The following is a 14,821-nucleotide window of genomic DNA, read 5'->3' as shown; positions in this document are numbered from 1 at the left end:
CAGTCGTGGTCCGGTAATCTTGAGGATGGACTGTATTTATTTAGTAGTAATTGCTTGTATTTCGACTTGAATGTGGACATGCTCGTCGACTGTCGGATGGCCGGCGGGATATGAAGAATGAAGATATGATACAAGTTCACTGAGATGTAGGATATGTCACATAACCCATATCAGATATTGCGGTATTTTCGGTGAGAGTAACATGCGCCTGACGAGAATGTCGCTTCCTAACGTAGGTAGTAGGTACGCAATCCATTGTGTGTACTTAGTAAGATGACCCTAGTAGGAGGCGAGAAGCTAATAATGCACATATTATCAAGGAGGCCATAAACAAACAATAAAGGCCGATAAGTTTTCATAAATAGCAGTGAATATTGCTTGGAAAGTGTAGGTGTGAACTTTCAATGAAATTAACAATTAGTAAATCAATGATAAATTATAAATATATATATATTCTACTTGTTCGTCGACAAAGTCACACGGAAGGCTACAGCATTGCCAGTTCGGTTATTCACAATTTTATCAGATCAATACCCCAGAAGATTGCGATACAATGAAAAGATAGGAAGGTGTCGAAAGGACTTGGAGTAGTCAGACATCCATCTCGGCCTAGGCGATGTAAAGAGGAGGCATGCACAATGCAGAGTAAAACGAGTACATGCGACGGAGACGAGATCGATATGTCAGGTCGTGGCCCGGTAATTTCGAGTACTTTTCTGCTCATACAAATACTCAGCCTCGATGAAGATGTTTTATGTGTAGTGTGTACCGTATTTTTTATCGTATCTTCTCTATTATATTTGTCATTTGATAATGGTTTTGATCTGCATGAATAGTTGACGAATAAAACTCTCTCTCTCTCCACCTTTTGTGGATTATTCTATAATTATTCTGTCATCAGAGTTCCGATTGGTTGATTTCCTTCGACGGTATTGCAAACAATAACAACTGAGGTCATCGCCAAAGTACCGTTTTACAAGTGGATATATTGCGCAAGTTCTTTGTGTTTGGACCCTGATATAACTCAGTTTGCCAGATGGTGTAGCAATGGGACGCTGTATACTCTTTTATGCTCTGAATATTCATTAGCATATTATTGTAATGGTAATCGTATAGGCCGAAACACTGCCTAATCAATCGCCCGTACCGTACCCCGCATGTAATGGAGTGTTGCGAAATTTCCATCACTATCAGCTCTCATCACGTTCATTCTGCATTCTAGAGTAAGAAGAGTCCGTATCGATAGTAAATTTAGCATTTGAACAAATGACCCACAATCAGTTACAAGATTCCGTGGGTGTTATCTCATCGCCACGTCTTTCTCGCCGCGTGTGCGACGACTTATCATCAACCGAGAAAACTGGATTACCACTGAACAGCCCGTGGACTTTATGGCTAGATAGATCTGTGCCTGGCACGACTGCTAGTGAATATGAAGCAACTTTGAAGAAGGTGTACACTTTTTCTACTGTGGAAAGTTTTTGGGCTGTTTATAACAATATTCCTGAACCATGCTCAGTGGCGACGAGATACAGTTACCATCTCATGAGACGTACTCTGCGGCCACTGTGGGAAGACGCAGACAATAAAAATGGTGGTGTATGGAAGTTAAAGTGCTATAAGGGAGCTACAAACACTGTGTGGAAAGCTCTACTCCTTGACGCGATAGGCGAAAAACTCAGTGACAATGTTGCTGAAGGGGATGATATACTGGGTGTAAGTGTAAGCATTCGAGAAAATGAAGATCTCATTCAAATTTGGAATAGTGATGCGCGTTTGAATGAGAAAGCCGACGTAATTGGGCACCTCAGAGAGGTGCTGCCAAGTGTATCATTTCCCGTTTTCTTTTATAAGGCACACCAACAGCACCATGCCTTTGAACGTGTGAGATACTGAAGAGACTTCAAACTTTACAAACTTTTGGTTCGATTAATGTTCTGTTTGTAATTAGAATACTGTAATACATTATTTTCCTATGATACTTCTATCTTTGTCCTAGTGTGCTACAAACCCTGCCGATGGATGAATGATTATATTACACTGTTTCTAACTGCCCATGTAGCCAAGCTGTTAACAATGGTGTTACAGATATCATGTTAGAGTGGAGAGAATTTTGTTTCACCACGAGGATGTACTCCATGTAATGTCTAAATCTACTCATCATTATTTGATGAAATTGAAAATTATCGACGTTCTACAAAGTGATATCCAAACTACGTTTAAAAGCAAAGTAGCTTACATTCATCAGCAAGTTAATAGTGAAAACAATCAGAAAAGAAATAGCATGGTGCAGTCTGTGAAACCCTAAAACATCCTGATTTGTCATCATTCATGATTCTCTTCGTTCTGCAAGATTTCAGGATATCTGTAAGCCCGTTAAATCTACTGATCAGTGTTTTATGTCTATTTTTTTACATTGTCAAAGAAGTAAATAAAATCTTTCACTCCCGAGTTTTTCAGGTAGGCCTACCGGTAACCATCTTTATGCTTCATGTTCATGCGATGGGGTTGTTCTGGTAAACATAGGCAATCATAACATATGCTTGAGAAAGATCGGTACTCATTGACCGAGCATACTAGTGTTATTATAAAAGTGAATTGATCAACAAACCAGTTTGTCTATCAACATTTTCCATTGTGATGTATAAACCAAGTCCATATTTACAGTGGTCACTTTGAAACTAATCTGACTCTGCGGCTGCGCGGATATATTCATCCCTATTTTCACATAAATATTTGTTCGTATTGTCATGTTTTATTGGATATTATGAATAGTCCTGGGCGCTTTCTTAGTTATTGCAAATAGTATGACAGTATTGTCAATAATCGAAACCTGAATGACAATAATTATTTAATGATTTTGCTTCAGTTTTTGCTGTCGAAATCATGAAGTTGAATATACTCTTGGAGATTCAGAACTTCATTACCGGTATGTACATTGTACAATTGAATAATTCAGGTTTATTTCAATATGAATATTGTATTCAATTCCAAATATCTTTGAAATAGGAGTGTCACCACTGAGCAGATTTGATTGCGCTATGAACGTATTGTCGGACCCATCACATTTCCGGCTGTGGGTATTGATTTTTCTTCTGAAAATGAGCTTCGAAATGGACCTGATATCATATAAGTTCACAGAAACATGGCAATTACTGTCATACCTCATGTTATGATTTCAATTTGATGGATGACCCTAAGTAGGACTTTTTTTTCAAATTTCTCTTTGGAACTTTGTAGTAGGCACTCCGTTGCATTCCGTAAATTTCTCTTTCATTGTTAATAATTTGAACATACTCTACTTCAAGTTTGTTTAGTAGCCCTCATAATGGTAGTATATTGCCATTGAAGCACCTATATGTTCCTATACAAAGTTCACATTTATGTAGTTGTAAATTCGATGTAGATATCTTTGAGAAAGAGACCGAGACATCATTTGTATATCCAGATGGCGAAATTCAATAGCAAAAAACAACGTTAATCAACTGATTTCTAAATCTGTAAATATAGTTGTATTGTTTTGCTGTTTATTCCTCTGTTCCTTAGTTTCAGTATTCCCATTCACCACTTATTACCTGGCGAACTGATTTGTCGCATTACTCAACAGGCTGTTTGTGATGATTACATTATGCAAAAGTTTGATCTGATGTCATGTGAAGAATCTTAATTGCTGGAATATCATCGATCCATTTGGTTGCTTTCATTTCTTTATCATTTTTTGGTCTCTTTCATAAATGCATATCTCTCTGTATACTGTAGGCCTACATGTAAACTCATTCTTGAAATCTAAGCTTAAGTTTTGTTGAATTGTTGCGTCTTCTTATTCGATGGGTTTTCTGATACGTTGCAACACTCCAAGATATATTGTCTGTACTGTATCGTGCTCCTGACGCACTGGCGGTTGTAATCATCGTGTTTATTCGGTCCCTGTACCACCATTTTGTAGGCATGAAAACAATTTGCTAATTGATCACTTCTTCAACTTACTCTGGGCTAAAGACAGTGAGTCGATAACGGATCACTTACTGTAACAGCTGTCAAAGCTAATTTGTCTCGTATCCGATCAAGTAGACACAAGGACTAGGCTACAATAAAAAGGCCATTTGTGACAAGAAATCATGACTAGCCGGTTACCATCTGTCATGCGAAATAAATTGATGTCTTGAGCCTCATATTTGATCCAGTCAAGCAATTTCACGTGTGCCCCAAGGCTAAAATGTGCCAATGGCAATAGGGAAACATATTCGTCTTATAGCAAAAAGATGCTTGAGCTTTCTGAATGCATTTGATCATGGCTCATGTCATCATATTTATGTCTGTATGGAATGAGATTAGATATGTTCGGGAATTATCCGGAATGGCGTACACACGATCATTTACTGGATCTGTAATTTGGTCAGTTGAGTACAGAATATTCTCTCCTTCACTAATGGCGAGTGGCTATCTAAAATGATATGATTGTTCTTGACAAGAATATCAAATATGTATGTATATTGTATAACCATTTTTTTTTTAATAACACGAATATTACTAACCATGCAATTCAGAGCAAATATTTGGTGGCAAAGCATCGAATTAACCTTCCCACTACTGTCACTATCATCATTTGCCTAGTAATGAATATTCTAGAACTACCACCTACACTACTAGATGGTGAAACATCGCATTATCTGTTAGCGGCGCGTTTTATCAAGTAATCTTGGGCAAGGGAGTTGTAAGTAGTTGAAATCTGCACTTGTGTCGTCTCTTGTATAATGTACGTCGTACGTGTACATACAATCATGCAATATAGATCTGTTGACGCTTTCATGATGAAATGTTATTGTGTGCTTTGCTTAGTTTTTAGATATCTTTATATGTTATTATCCTAAATTTATATACTATCATGTTATAATTATGTTTGGATCTACGGAGTGACATAGAAGACGATGCAATCAGGAGATGAAATCAACGAAATCACACAGTGGCTCATAGGGCAACTTGCGTCTTACGAGCCCGTCATCCATTATGTCCAACTGCTGCTTGTCTGGGAAAAGCCGTTACACAGCACAGTGTTCGTAGCGGTACTTCATCTCGTATTTTTGTAAGTTATCATACTTTGATTTCGTACGCTTCCGATGTTCGGATGTCGATATGAATTCGAAAGGAGGGACAAATCAGGGTTGTAACCAAGTCACAAGGCCCGGAGTCACAAGTCAATCTCACTTTTATAGTTTTGACTCGAGTCAAGTCGAGTCATTTTCAATTCACCACCGAGTCAAGTCCAAGTCAGTGAGCAGAGGGCCAAGTCCGAGTCATGGTATTATGACTCGAGTCGAGTCCAAGTCATTGTATTGACTGCTCAGTTTCCAGTTAAAGTCTTGTTAAAACCACTTGTTATAACTCTGTTTAGTGATATTGAATGGTTCGCATTTAAAATATACTAATTTATTCCACTCACTTTTAGCAGTTTCTGGTTGCATTTTCAAGTACCAGTACCAATAGACGAAATTCCAACAGTGTGGTTACTTTACTATTCTTCGAAATTACAATGAAATGTTGATCTTGGCCGTCTGAATCTCGAGTCATATGACTTGGTTCGAGTCATGCGCAATGACTCGAGTCCAAGTCGAGTCAATACACAGATTGACTCAAGTCGAGTCGAGTCATTTCCGTATTTTGAAAAAATGACTCGAGTCAAGTCGAGTCTTCAGAAAATCGTGACTCGAGTCGGACTCGAGTCGAGTCATGACTCGAGTCATTACAACCCTGGGACAAATGTTTTTGATTAAAGTCTGCTGACAGATTGATCTTGGCCTACAAACTACTGGATTTTTAATATGGCTAGAACTGGAACTACTCAATTTTCAAATATCACGACCAAAACTGGAACTAGAACTAGAACACAACTAGCTGGATTAAGAACTGAATTACAATTGATCCAAAAAATATTGAAGATAGCTATGGGGTTTTGAGTTTGAAATAGAAGGGTGTGCAGTAGGGTTGTTCAGAATTGACCGACTTTCAAAAAGTCCAGGTTTTCAGTCCGATTCCCATGCCTTATACCTTAAAAACATATTCTGGCTACTTTTTTTTATAACTCGTCCCCTGCATCCGTGTGCACATTGAGCTGGAAGAATAGCAGCTGAAAATAGGGGATTCCCCTAAAATCTGAGTGTCACGATTTTACCTAGCCTAGTTAAAGTGACATATAACATGGATTTATGCAGCTGTTGCGGTTAGGAGTGCTACAAAACCCCACTATATAATGCATACCTAGTTCAGGATATCATTTCCATGTCCCACACTGCCTTAGAACTGCTCAAAACTACCTAAAACTGATAGTCATTTTGTTGGATCACATATCCTACACCCCTCAAACCTACCCGGCACTGTTCATCTGTTTCCTGGATCCCCATGTGCAAGAATACCACTGTAAATGTAACATCCACTCACAGCCACATAATAAACATCACAGGAAACGATAAAATAAGGCAAAGAAAGAGATCAACTTGGCAAAATATTACATAAATCAGGTGGATGAAATGGTTGATTTCGAGAAATCTGCATATCTGTTCCGGTGATCTTCCACAGCTTGTAGGAGGCTCGCTCGCTGTTTTTTGTCATCCGTTATGAACGCAGCATAGTCGGTATTCAATTTTACCATGCGCTCTGCTGCATCATTAAAGTGCTACAGGAAAAGCACTGGCTGATGCATCATTTGAACTGCTAGAACTTTGGAATTTAACAAAATCTGTTAGAGCTCTTGTGTTTGACACATCATCCTCAAACACTGGTAAAAACATCCTCAAACACTGGTAAAAACAAAGGTGCAGTTCCGTTACTTGAAGAATTGATTAACAGGAAAGTTTTCTACAATGCCTGTCGCCATCATATTTATGAACTGGTCATTCGAGAGGTTTGGAAGTGTTTGTTTGGATCGACAACCACAGGCCCTGAAAACACGGATTTTAATACCTTCAAGAAGAAGTGGAAACATATTGATAAATCAAGAAGCTATTAAACGCTAAAGTTTATTGAAGGCAGCTGGTTGGCTATGAAAGCTGATGAAGCAAAGCAAGTAATAATTCCACTGATGAAACCCAATGATGGAAAGCAGAAAGAAGTCTTGATAAGAGATGACTACAGAGAATGTGCAACAGGCACCTTGGCGATTTTGGATGACAAATATGTTGATCATCGTTTTCGCAAGCCTGATGCTACTCATAGCGCTAGATGGATGAGTCAAGTCCTGTACTGTCAAAAATTGCTCATGTGGAGTGAGCAAATGGACTATTCTGAAGAGTTCATTGAAAAGTTGGAACGAATCAATACATTCATTGCTTTGTTTTATGTTCCAGCTTGGTTGAAAACTGGTATTGCATGTGACGCACCTTGGAATGATCTCAAATTCCTTCATGACATGAAAAACTTTTCATTATGCGATCTCACTGTTGCTGATGTGGCATACAAGAAATTGCGAAAACATCATTGGTATCTAACTGAGGAAATGGTGGTATTTACCACGTTCTTGGCTAATCCAAAGATTCCTGACAAACTGAAGGAAGCGATGGCTGCTAAATTGCCGAAAATGCCAATCCCTGAAAATTTTCGCAGAGGTAGCCTATGCCTCTCAGTCTGATCTCTGACTCTGTCTCTGAGTCAATGAGTATGGTCGATTTGATTGGGCCAGAATCGTGGTTTCTATTTGATGCTATACATGTGGAAGATGATTGGTTGAGTCTTCCAGTTTCGGAATGGCACACTGATCCGAATTTCGTGACTGCTCAAGAATTTGTGAATACTGTTGAAGTAGTTAATGATGCAGCAGAGCGTATGGTAAAATTGAATACCGACTATGCTGCGTTCATAACGGATGACAAAAAACAGCGAGCGAGCCTCCTACAAGCTGTGGAAGATCACCGCAACAGATATGCAGATTTCTCGAAATCAACCATTTCATCCATCACCTGATTTATGTAATATTTTGCCAAGTTGATCTCTTTCTTTGCCTTGTTTTTTCGTTTCCTGTGATGTTTATTATGTGGCTGTGAGTGGATGTTACATTTACAGTTGTATTCTTGCACATGGGGATCCAGGAAATTAATGAACAGTGCCGGGTAGGTTTGAGGGGTGTAGGATATGTGATCCAACAAAATGACTATCAGTTTTAGGTAGTTTTGAGCAGTTCTAAGGCAGTGTGGGACATGCAAATGATATCCTGAACTAGGAATGCCTTATATAGTGGGGTTTTGTAGCACTCCAAACCGCAACAGCTGCATAAATCCATGTTATATATCACTTTAACTAGGCTAGGTAAAATCGTGACACTCAGAGTTTAGGGGAATCCCCTATTTTCGGCTGCTATTCTTCCAGCTCAATGTGCACACGGATGCAGGGGACGAGTTACAAAAAAAAAGTAGCCAGAATATGTTTTTAAAGTATAAGGCATGGGAATCGGACTGAAAACCTGGACTTTTTGAAAGTCGGTCAATTCTGAACAACCCTAGTGTGCAGTAGTTGCGTGTGATGTTGTAACCCAACCATTCAACTAGAAAAGATGATATTAGCAATGAAAAGTCTGTAACTGGTTACTGAACCTTGTTCTATTAACTTGGTTGCAATGCCTATCGAAGTGTAGGACATTTATTTACGACTCATTCTTGTGATGTTCAAAAATGAATGAAACGACCTCTTTTACGGGATACAAAAAAAAGAGACAATGCGAATTGTTGCAAACCCGTACAAATGAGGAAGTATAAACGTGTTCGTCCAATGACTAGGATACGTTTTAGTGACATTATTACCTGCAGTTTTATTTTCTGACTGTTCAGGTACATCAAAATATGGTCATCTCATTCAATTGCCATGATTGCCACCATAACTCTCGTTGTGCTGTGGGTGGATATGTGGAAGCACAAAATTTGGCCAGAAATCAGAGGTAAGATTTCTTCGCTTCTCTCAAATTATGAAAGTCATTGTATATTGTATGCTGCAATTCATGACAACGCTTTAGCGGAATACATCTAGACAATGGTTCCCAACTTTTTTTCTTGTAATAACTTTGAACGAGTACTTGATAAAGAATTATTAGATCTACCCCATCCGCCATGCCAATAAGCCGTAATCACATGCGAGTAATTATTCACAACATAGCTTGTAGTGACCCAGTGACCTAGGCATAACGGAAGATATTTTGCATGTCACGACATGAATTTGCTAGTCTAGGCATGACATGACTTGTAAGTATAATAGATGTGACGTTCCAGCTTTCTTTCCCTTGGCTGGAGTTTTTTGAGCGTTTGTAGACCTTATAGTTATACTTGACAGAAGTTTGAGTCTACTTTTGTGTTCAAAATACTCATGTGGATACAACTCAGGGCTACTTAACTGGCGGACCTTTTCGGTGTTGAATCTCAATCAAGTCTGTCTCAGTATGTACTTAGTTTTTCAACAAAACCAAATCAATTATAAATAAAAATAAATGCCAATTCTCCCACTAGCTGTGGCTAACCGAACAATTAATACGTTTCGTTATTGCTTTTACCAATACCGCTTTACCGGATTTCGTATATAGTTATGCCATGTTGTTACATTTGTATGACTGCTAAAAATAGTTATGTAGCCCTGATATAGATCACTAAGCTTGTGGTAACCACGCAACGTTGATTCTATCATGATAGTGTAATACTAATTGAATTCCAACATGGTAGCCTACTCTCAAAACGGTGTTCTGAAAAGCACTCTACTACATTCCAATCTGTATTAGTCCAGTAGATAGGAGATGGTATTTATCATCTCTGTATCACATTACAGCCCGGGAACCTGACCCTGATGAAGATCCGTAAGTCTCACAATTGAAGCTTGCAATTTTGCTTCATTGCCACAATACATTGATTTTAAAGGTGGGGAGAATTGCACCCTCGCGTGTTGAATTTTCCTGAAATATGCAAGTTGATTTCGACGGCGTATTTTAACTTGAAGTATGCTGGCTCGGCGGTTTATCACTGTAGAAAAGACACTCCTGGGAAAGTAGGTATCGCAATGACTTGCATGTATAGGACACAAATTATTTCTTCATTTAACCTCAACAATACAGCACAGTAATAGAGCACGGGGCTTCTTGGTTTATGATGGGTTGGGTTCGACCTCCTGATCAGAGTAAAATCTCGATTGTGGTGGGCACGCCACCATTAACCTATACCGTTTTCCAGTACGTGGATGGTAAGTTGCAAGCAACGGGCTTGGGCCAGACACGGACTATGCACAGGCCAAGTATTAACAGTGAAATCATAGCAAGAGCCTATGATCTTTTTACCTGCTTAATATCGCTCAGTATTCAATTTTGCCCAGCAAAAGCTTTAACCACCTCGGGCTATGCATGCAAATTAATTCGTTTTTCTGTTGCAGTTTCTGTCTATTGTGTGTGGAGTTTGTATCTTGACCATATTTGTGGGCGGCAGGATTCCGGGCGCACTGTTAGCCTATATTATCAGTAAGCCGAGCACTGACACATCACGTCTCGGTGGATTTATATCTCAGCGTCATGTTTTACCAGTGCTATGCTGCTTGCTGGGACCGGTCGTGTGGTATCAACGTCTGCTAGAGCGCGCTTACACTAGCATGGAACCGTTCCTTATGCAATTGCAGTATTCGCTGAAACCTCGTGGAAAGAATACAAAGGGTAAAAAGAATGGTAGTATCGCTGTAATGTAGCTGCTTTTATTGATTTATACTTTCAGGTGCGAAAATCCCGCACGTAATAAAGACTGTGGAAGAGGGTGACATTGAAATATACAGCGAATCGTCCGATGATGGTTAGTAGTGTAATTGAATTAATGTAACGGCGATGTGTGCGAGTGAAATCACCATACAAATTTCCACAAGGTATGGTCATGATAATGTCCCCACTGATATGTAGACTAATACAGGTGCTCGGTAACAAAGTACTCGAGTACTCTGAAAAGGTAGGAGTACTTTTTTACCAATCGGGCTGAGCACAATGATTCGAGTCGACTCGTGAGAGATGACATTTTTGACTTGAGTACTGAAATTTTATGCTCCTTGCTTGCTACTAAGACTTGATTTCTCAACGGGATTTATATTTTCTGCGCTATTTCCACTGTTGAAGAATGTAAACTTCGATTGGTCGTATCGCAGTATGCGAAACATGCATAACAGAGCTATGTGCGTCAGTGGAAATGGCTTATGGGAATCTTTGAAGCCGTGATCGACACGCAGCGTTGTCACAAAGTAAAATGAACTAGGTATGGTCGAAAAGTACCCAATAATCAGGGTTGTTACCAAGTCATGAGCAATGTTCCCTCTAATTTTTCTAGAGTCTGCGCAAACACGCCAACTCACTGCGCAGGTCCTCGGACAACAGTGCGCAACCACCCTCCAATAGGGTGATAAAACTAACTACTGGGGGGCTTCGCCCCCCAGACCCCCCTACGGCTCTAGGCTTCTTCCGGTACTTATCATTTACATTGGGTGCCCATTTAGTAGTAGCATCCCTAAACGCGCGAAGCGCGAAAAAATTTCCATAATTCATGATTGCATCGGCCAATATGATCGGGAATTGCATATATATTGCTATCAATTTTTTTCCTCTCCCTGCTCACATAATCAGATTTACCGGTAGAGCTGATCCAGTGAGGTGTGTTGGAATAGATAGGCCCTCTAAATAATAATAAAACGGGCGTACCCGTTGATATAATGACTTTGTTACATGATGCTATTTCGTGACCCCCTATCTGCTATGTCAAAAGATATTGAAATCGCCAAAACGTACTAAAATAAAAGATGTACACGATTTCAGATTGGTATTTCTTAACTGGAAAATAATGTTCCCTCGATATGGCATTTGTCTTGTTGTGGGACTCGGATCGCCAGGACAGGAACATTCGGCGCCAGCCATTTAGGCGCCCATGGACATGGACAATTACACATATATTTGTACATGTCGAAGTTTTCGGTCAGCACCGGGTCAGTCTTTTTCGCCCAAGGTTTTCTCGCTGCTGATCGTTCTGGCGCACTTCTTGGATTCGCATGTTACTTAGCCTTTACTTTCTTATGTCTTGGCGCGTCATGGTGCGGTAATGGCCGACGCCGAACTGCCCATTTCTATAAATCATGCCTATTTTTCGTAGGGAAAGGGTACCCAATAATCAGATATCTTACAATAATAAAACGTGCGTAGCGCGAAAACAAATTCCTGTAAAATTTCAAAATATAAACCATGATTTATGGTAATTCTCGAAATAATTTTGGCCCCCTTCGAGCTCAGCCCCTCCAATTGGGGGGTTTGGGGTGCAAAAGTTACGGTCCTGAGTAAATCTTACGCAATGTTCGTGCCCCGCGAAGAAGACTATCATTCGTTTTTAGTTTCTCGCAGATTAACTTCGAGCTAGCCCATTGTTATTTATAACTTTGTTAAACCATGTTATTTCTCCATTCCCAGAAAATAATGCGCTATTGAAATGATATCAGTATCGCTCACGTGTACGAGGCCATACTAAAAAGATATCTTCCGTTAGGCGCAGGTGATTGTGAACTCTAATTTCCTCAAGGAGCGCAATAGTTACCTTTGCGGGGCGCATTTGTACCTTGGTTTCAGACTTCAGTGATAACACTATTTGGCCCTGACAATGTTCCATCTTAATTCTCACGAATCTGCGCATCTGCGTGGTCCATTGGACAACAGTGCGCAACAACTATAAAAAAAACATCGTTTCTGATTTTTTGTGCGCAACGTAGATTTTCTGTGCGCAGAGACCGTTTCAGCACTGCGCATTTGCGCACGTGCGCAGCTTAGAGGGAACATTGGTCACGAGTCAATCTCACTTTTATAGTTTTGACTCGAGTCAAGTCGAGTCATTTTCAATTCACCACCGAGTCAAGTCCGAGTCCAAGTCGTTGTGTTCACTGTTCAGTTTTGAGTTCAATCCGACTCGACCCACATTTTTCAACTCGGCTCGAGTGATATAGAATGGCTCGCTTTCATAATATCGTCATTTTCCTCAGTCCTAACAGTTGCTGTCGCTATTTCCAAGTATCAGGACTGATAGACGAAAAACCCCAATCATGTGGTGACTTTGCTATTGGAGATTTCAATGAAATGTATGTCTTGCCGTCCTAGTTTCGAGTCATGCGCAATGGCACGAGCACAAGTCGAGTCAATACACAAAATGACCCGAGTCGAGTCTTTACAGCCCTGCAAATAATCTTCAGTGTGATGTATAACTAGCACTATATTCTTTGTGGTTTAATCAAAGGTAGTACATATTTGAACTTTAAACATCAGTCATACTGTTGGAACGTCATAATGAGTGATGTTCGAATACTGGACTTGACTATTTTGCTAGCCAATACTGTTTTGCCTAGCCATAGTTACCAAACTCTGATGGTCTACATCAGTGGTTCTCAAACTGGGGTGCGTGAAAGCATCCGTAGAGGGACACGAAGCAGCGGTTAACTGAAAAAATGTTGGCGCTCCGCGCGATTATCCTTGAATTCATGGTCGTTGCTTCGTGTATAGCCCTAATTTCATATTTGAGAATTCTCTCATCAACAGTCATAACTAGGGCAAGTTTTGTCACAGGAATTTTCAGAGTCACGAGTAAGAAATTTGAAGAGTCGGGGATGGGGTGTCGCGAGTCATGGTCAGAAATTTGAAGAGTCATGCGTGGGTTTGGGTCGGCAATTTGAACTGTTGAGGGGGTAAAAAATTTGCAATTTAAAGAGTTGTGGTCACATCTCTATAGAGAGAATTTGAAACTTGAAGAGTGATGACTCGGGGTCAGAAATGCGAATGATCGTAACACCCATTTTAGAATCCTGTGGCTGTCGAGACCAGAGTCACATATAAATTTGTGCAATTTTCTGGTCCTCTGTGTTTGAACACATCAGTACGCTGGTTATCCAACTTATGCCATTCTGGTGGAACGTGTGAATGCGTCATTGTATTGTTTAGATTTTGTAGACATAATGAAGCCGCCGATGAACGCCGTCACTGCGGAAGTTCTAGCGAGAGCTATCGTAGACGACGACGAGCTTTCTGAAAGCGACGAATCTCTGCTTGCCAACGAAATCCCGGGTTTCCCAAAGCCTCAAATGAAGCTTGAATCGTCGTATGTGCACGAGTGAATTTGTTTAGCGATGTCTAGTCGATTAGTCATGCATGTTTGGCATTCGTTGATGCCTCAGTTTTAACAGTTGGATTGTCAAGTATTCCGTGATCATGTATGGTGCAATTTGGAATCTGCTTTTATAGAGAATGAAATGATGTAGGTTTGATAAAAATATAAAAATTGTGACGTTGGTGGAATTTGATGGTGTTTCTTGAAAGAAGGTACAGCTATTTCGTAGATGCCGCCAGCGAGCGGAGTAACAGTCGGCAAAAGCGCCGTTCGAATTTTCGCCCGTAGGTGAATATCGGTGATTTGAGGTCGCAAATAATCCTGGCTGCGGCAAAAACATCGTCGGCGGAGGGAAGAGTCAGCGTTCCTATCCCAACAGTGTGGACGGCCACATTGCTGTAATTTTTCGGATTTAATGTGTCAAAAAAGACTAGGTGAACGACGTATTCAAGGAATTGAGCGAGAAATAGCAAGGAAGAGAGCGTCTAAAGCGGTGTTTACCCACTTCCTCTTTGGTTGTTCTGTATTTATGTATTTATTCTGCAACTGATGAGACGGATAAGGTTCGTGTATTGTCATCGTCTTCAAATCTCCAGCAAGAAAGAGCCGCGGCATATCGATCGAAAAGAACTGGTGTCGCTTCGACACCTTCCTATCCTTTCATTGTATCGCATTTTTGTGGTGTATTGAACTGATAAAAT

General features: G+C 40.1%; 3 protein-coding genes across 4 annotated transcripts in view; 2 read left to right on the top strand and 1 right to left on the bottom strand.

The window, feature by feature from the left end:
• Positions 1–14,308, top strand: part of LOC145452594 (reticulophagy regulator 3-like) — a 141,082-nt gene extending 126,774 nt beyond the window's left edge. The window contains exons 2-9 of the mRNA XM_080330785.1: positions 4,838–5,083; positions 8,814–8,920; positions 9,796–9,823; positions 9,885–10,011; positions 10,390–10,474; positions 10,538–10,663; positions 10,722–10,796; positions 13,955–14,308. Coding sequence (XP_080186911.1) covers positions 4,929–5,083; positions 8,814–8,920; positions 9,796–9,823; positions 9,885–10,011; positions 10,390–10,474; positions 10,538–10,663; positions 10,722–10,796; positions 13,955–14,127 — 876 coding nt within the window. The 5' untranslated portion in view covers positions 4,838–4,928 and the 3' untranslated portion in view covers positions 14,128–14,308. The remainder of the gene's footprint in view (positions 1–4,837; positions 5,084–8,813; positions 8,921–9,795; positions 9,824–9,884; positions 10,012–10,389; positions 10,475–10,537; positions 10,664–10,721; positions 10,797–13,954) is intronic.
• LOC145452592 (uncharacterized) overlaps positions 1–14,821 on the bottom strand; it is a 230,416-nt gene that overhangs the window by 203,681 nt on the left and 11,914 nt on the right. The gene's annotated exons all lie outside the window — the stretch shown is intronic.
• Positions 1–14,821, top strand: part of LOC145452596 (uncharacterized) — a 144,361-nt gene that overhangs the window by 126,774 nt on the left and 2,766 nt on the right. The gene's annotated exons all lie outside the window — the stretch shown is intronic.

Source organism: Botryllus schlosseri, chromosome 12 (genome assembly GCF_051294905.1).
Source record: "Botryllus schlosseri isolate E-star chromosome 12, Bs_hap1, whole genome shotgun sequence".
Taxonomy (NCBI): domain Eukaryota; kingdom Metazoa; phylum Chordata; class Ascidiacea; order Stolidobranchia; family Styelidae; genus Botryllus; species Botryllus schlosseri.
The sequence above is the reverse complement of the archived record's forward strand: the minus strand, read 5'-3'. Positions and strand labels throughout refer to the sequence as shown.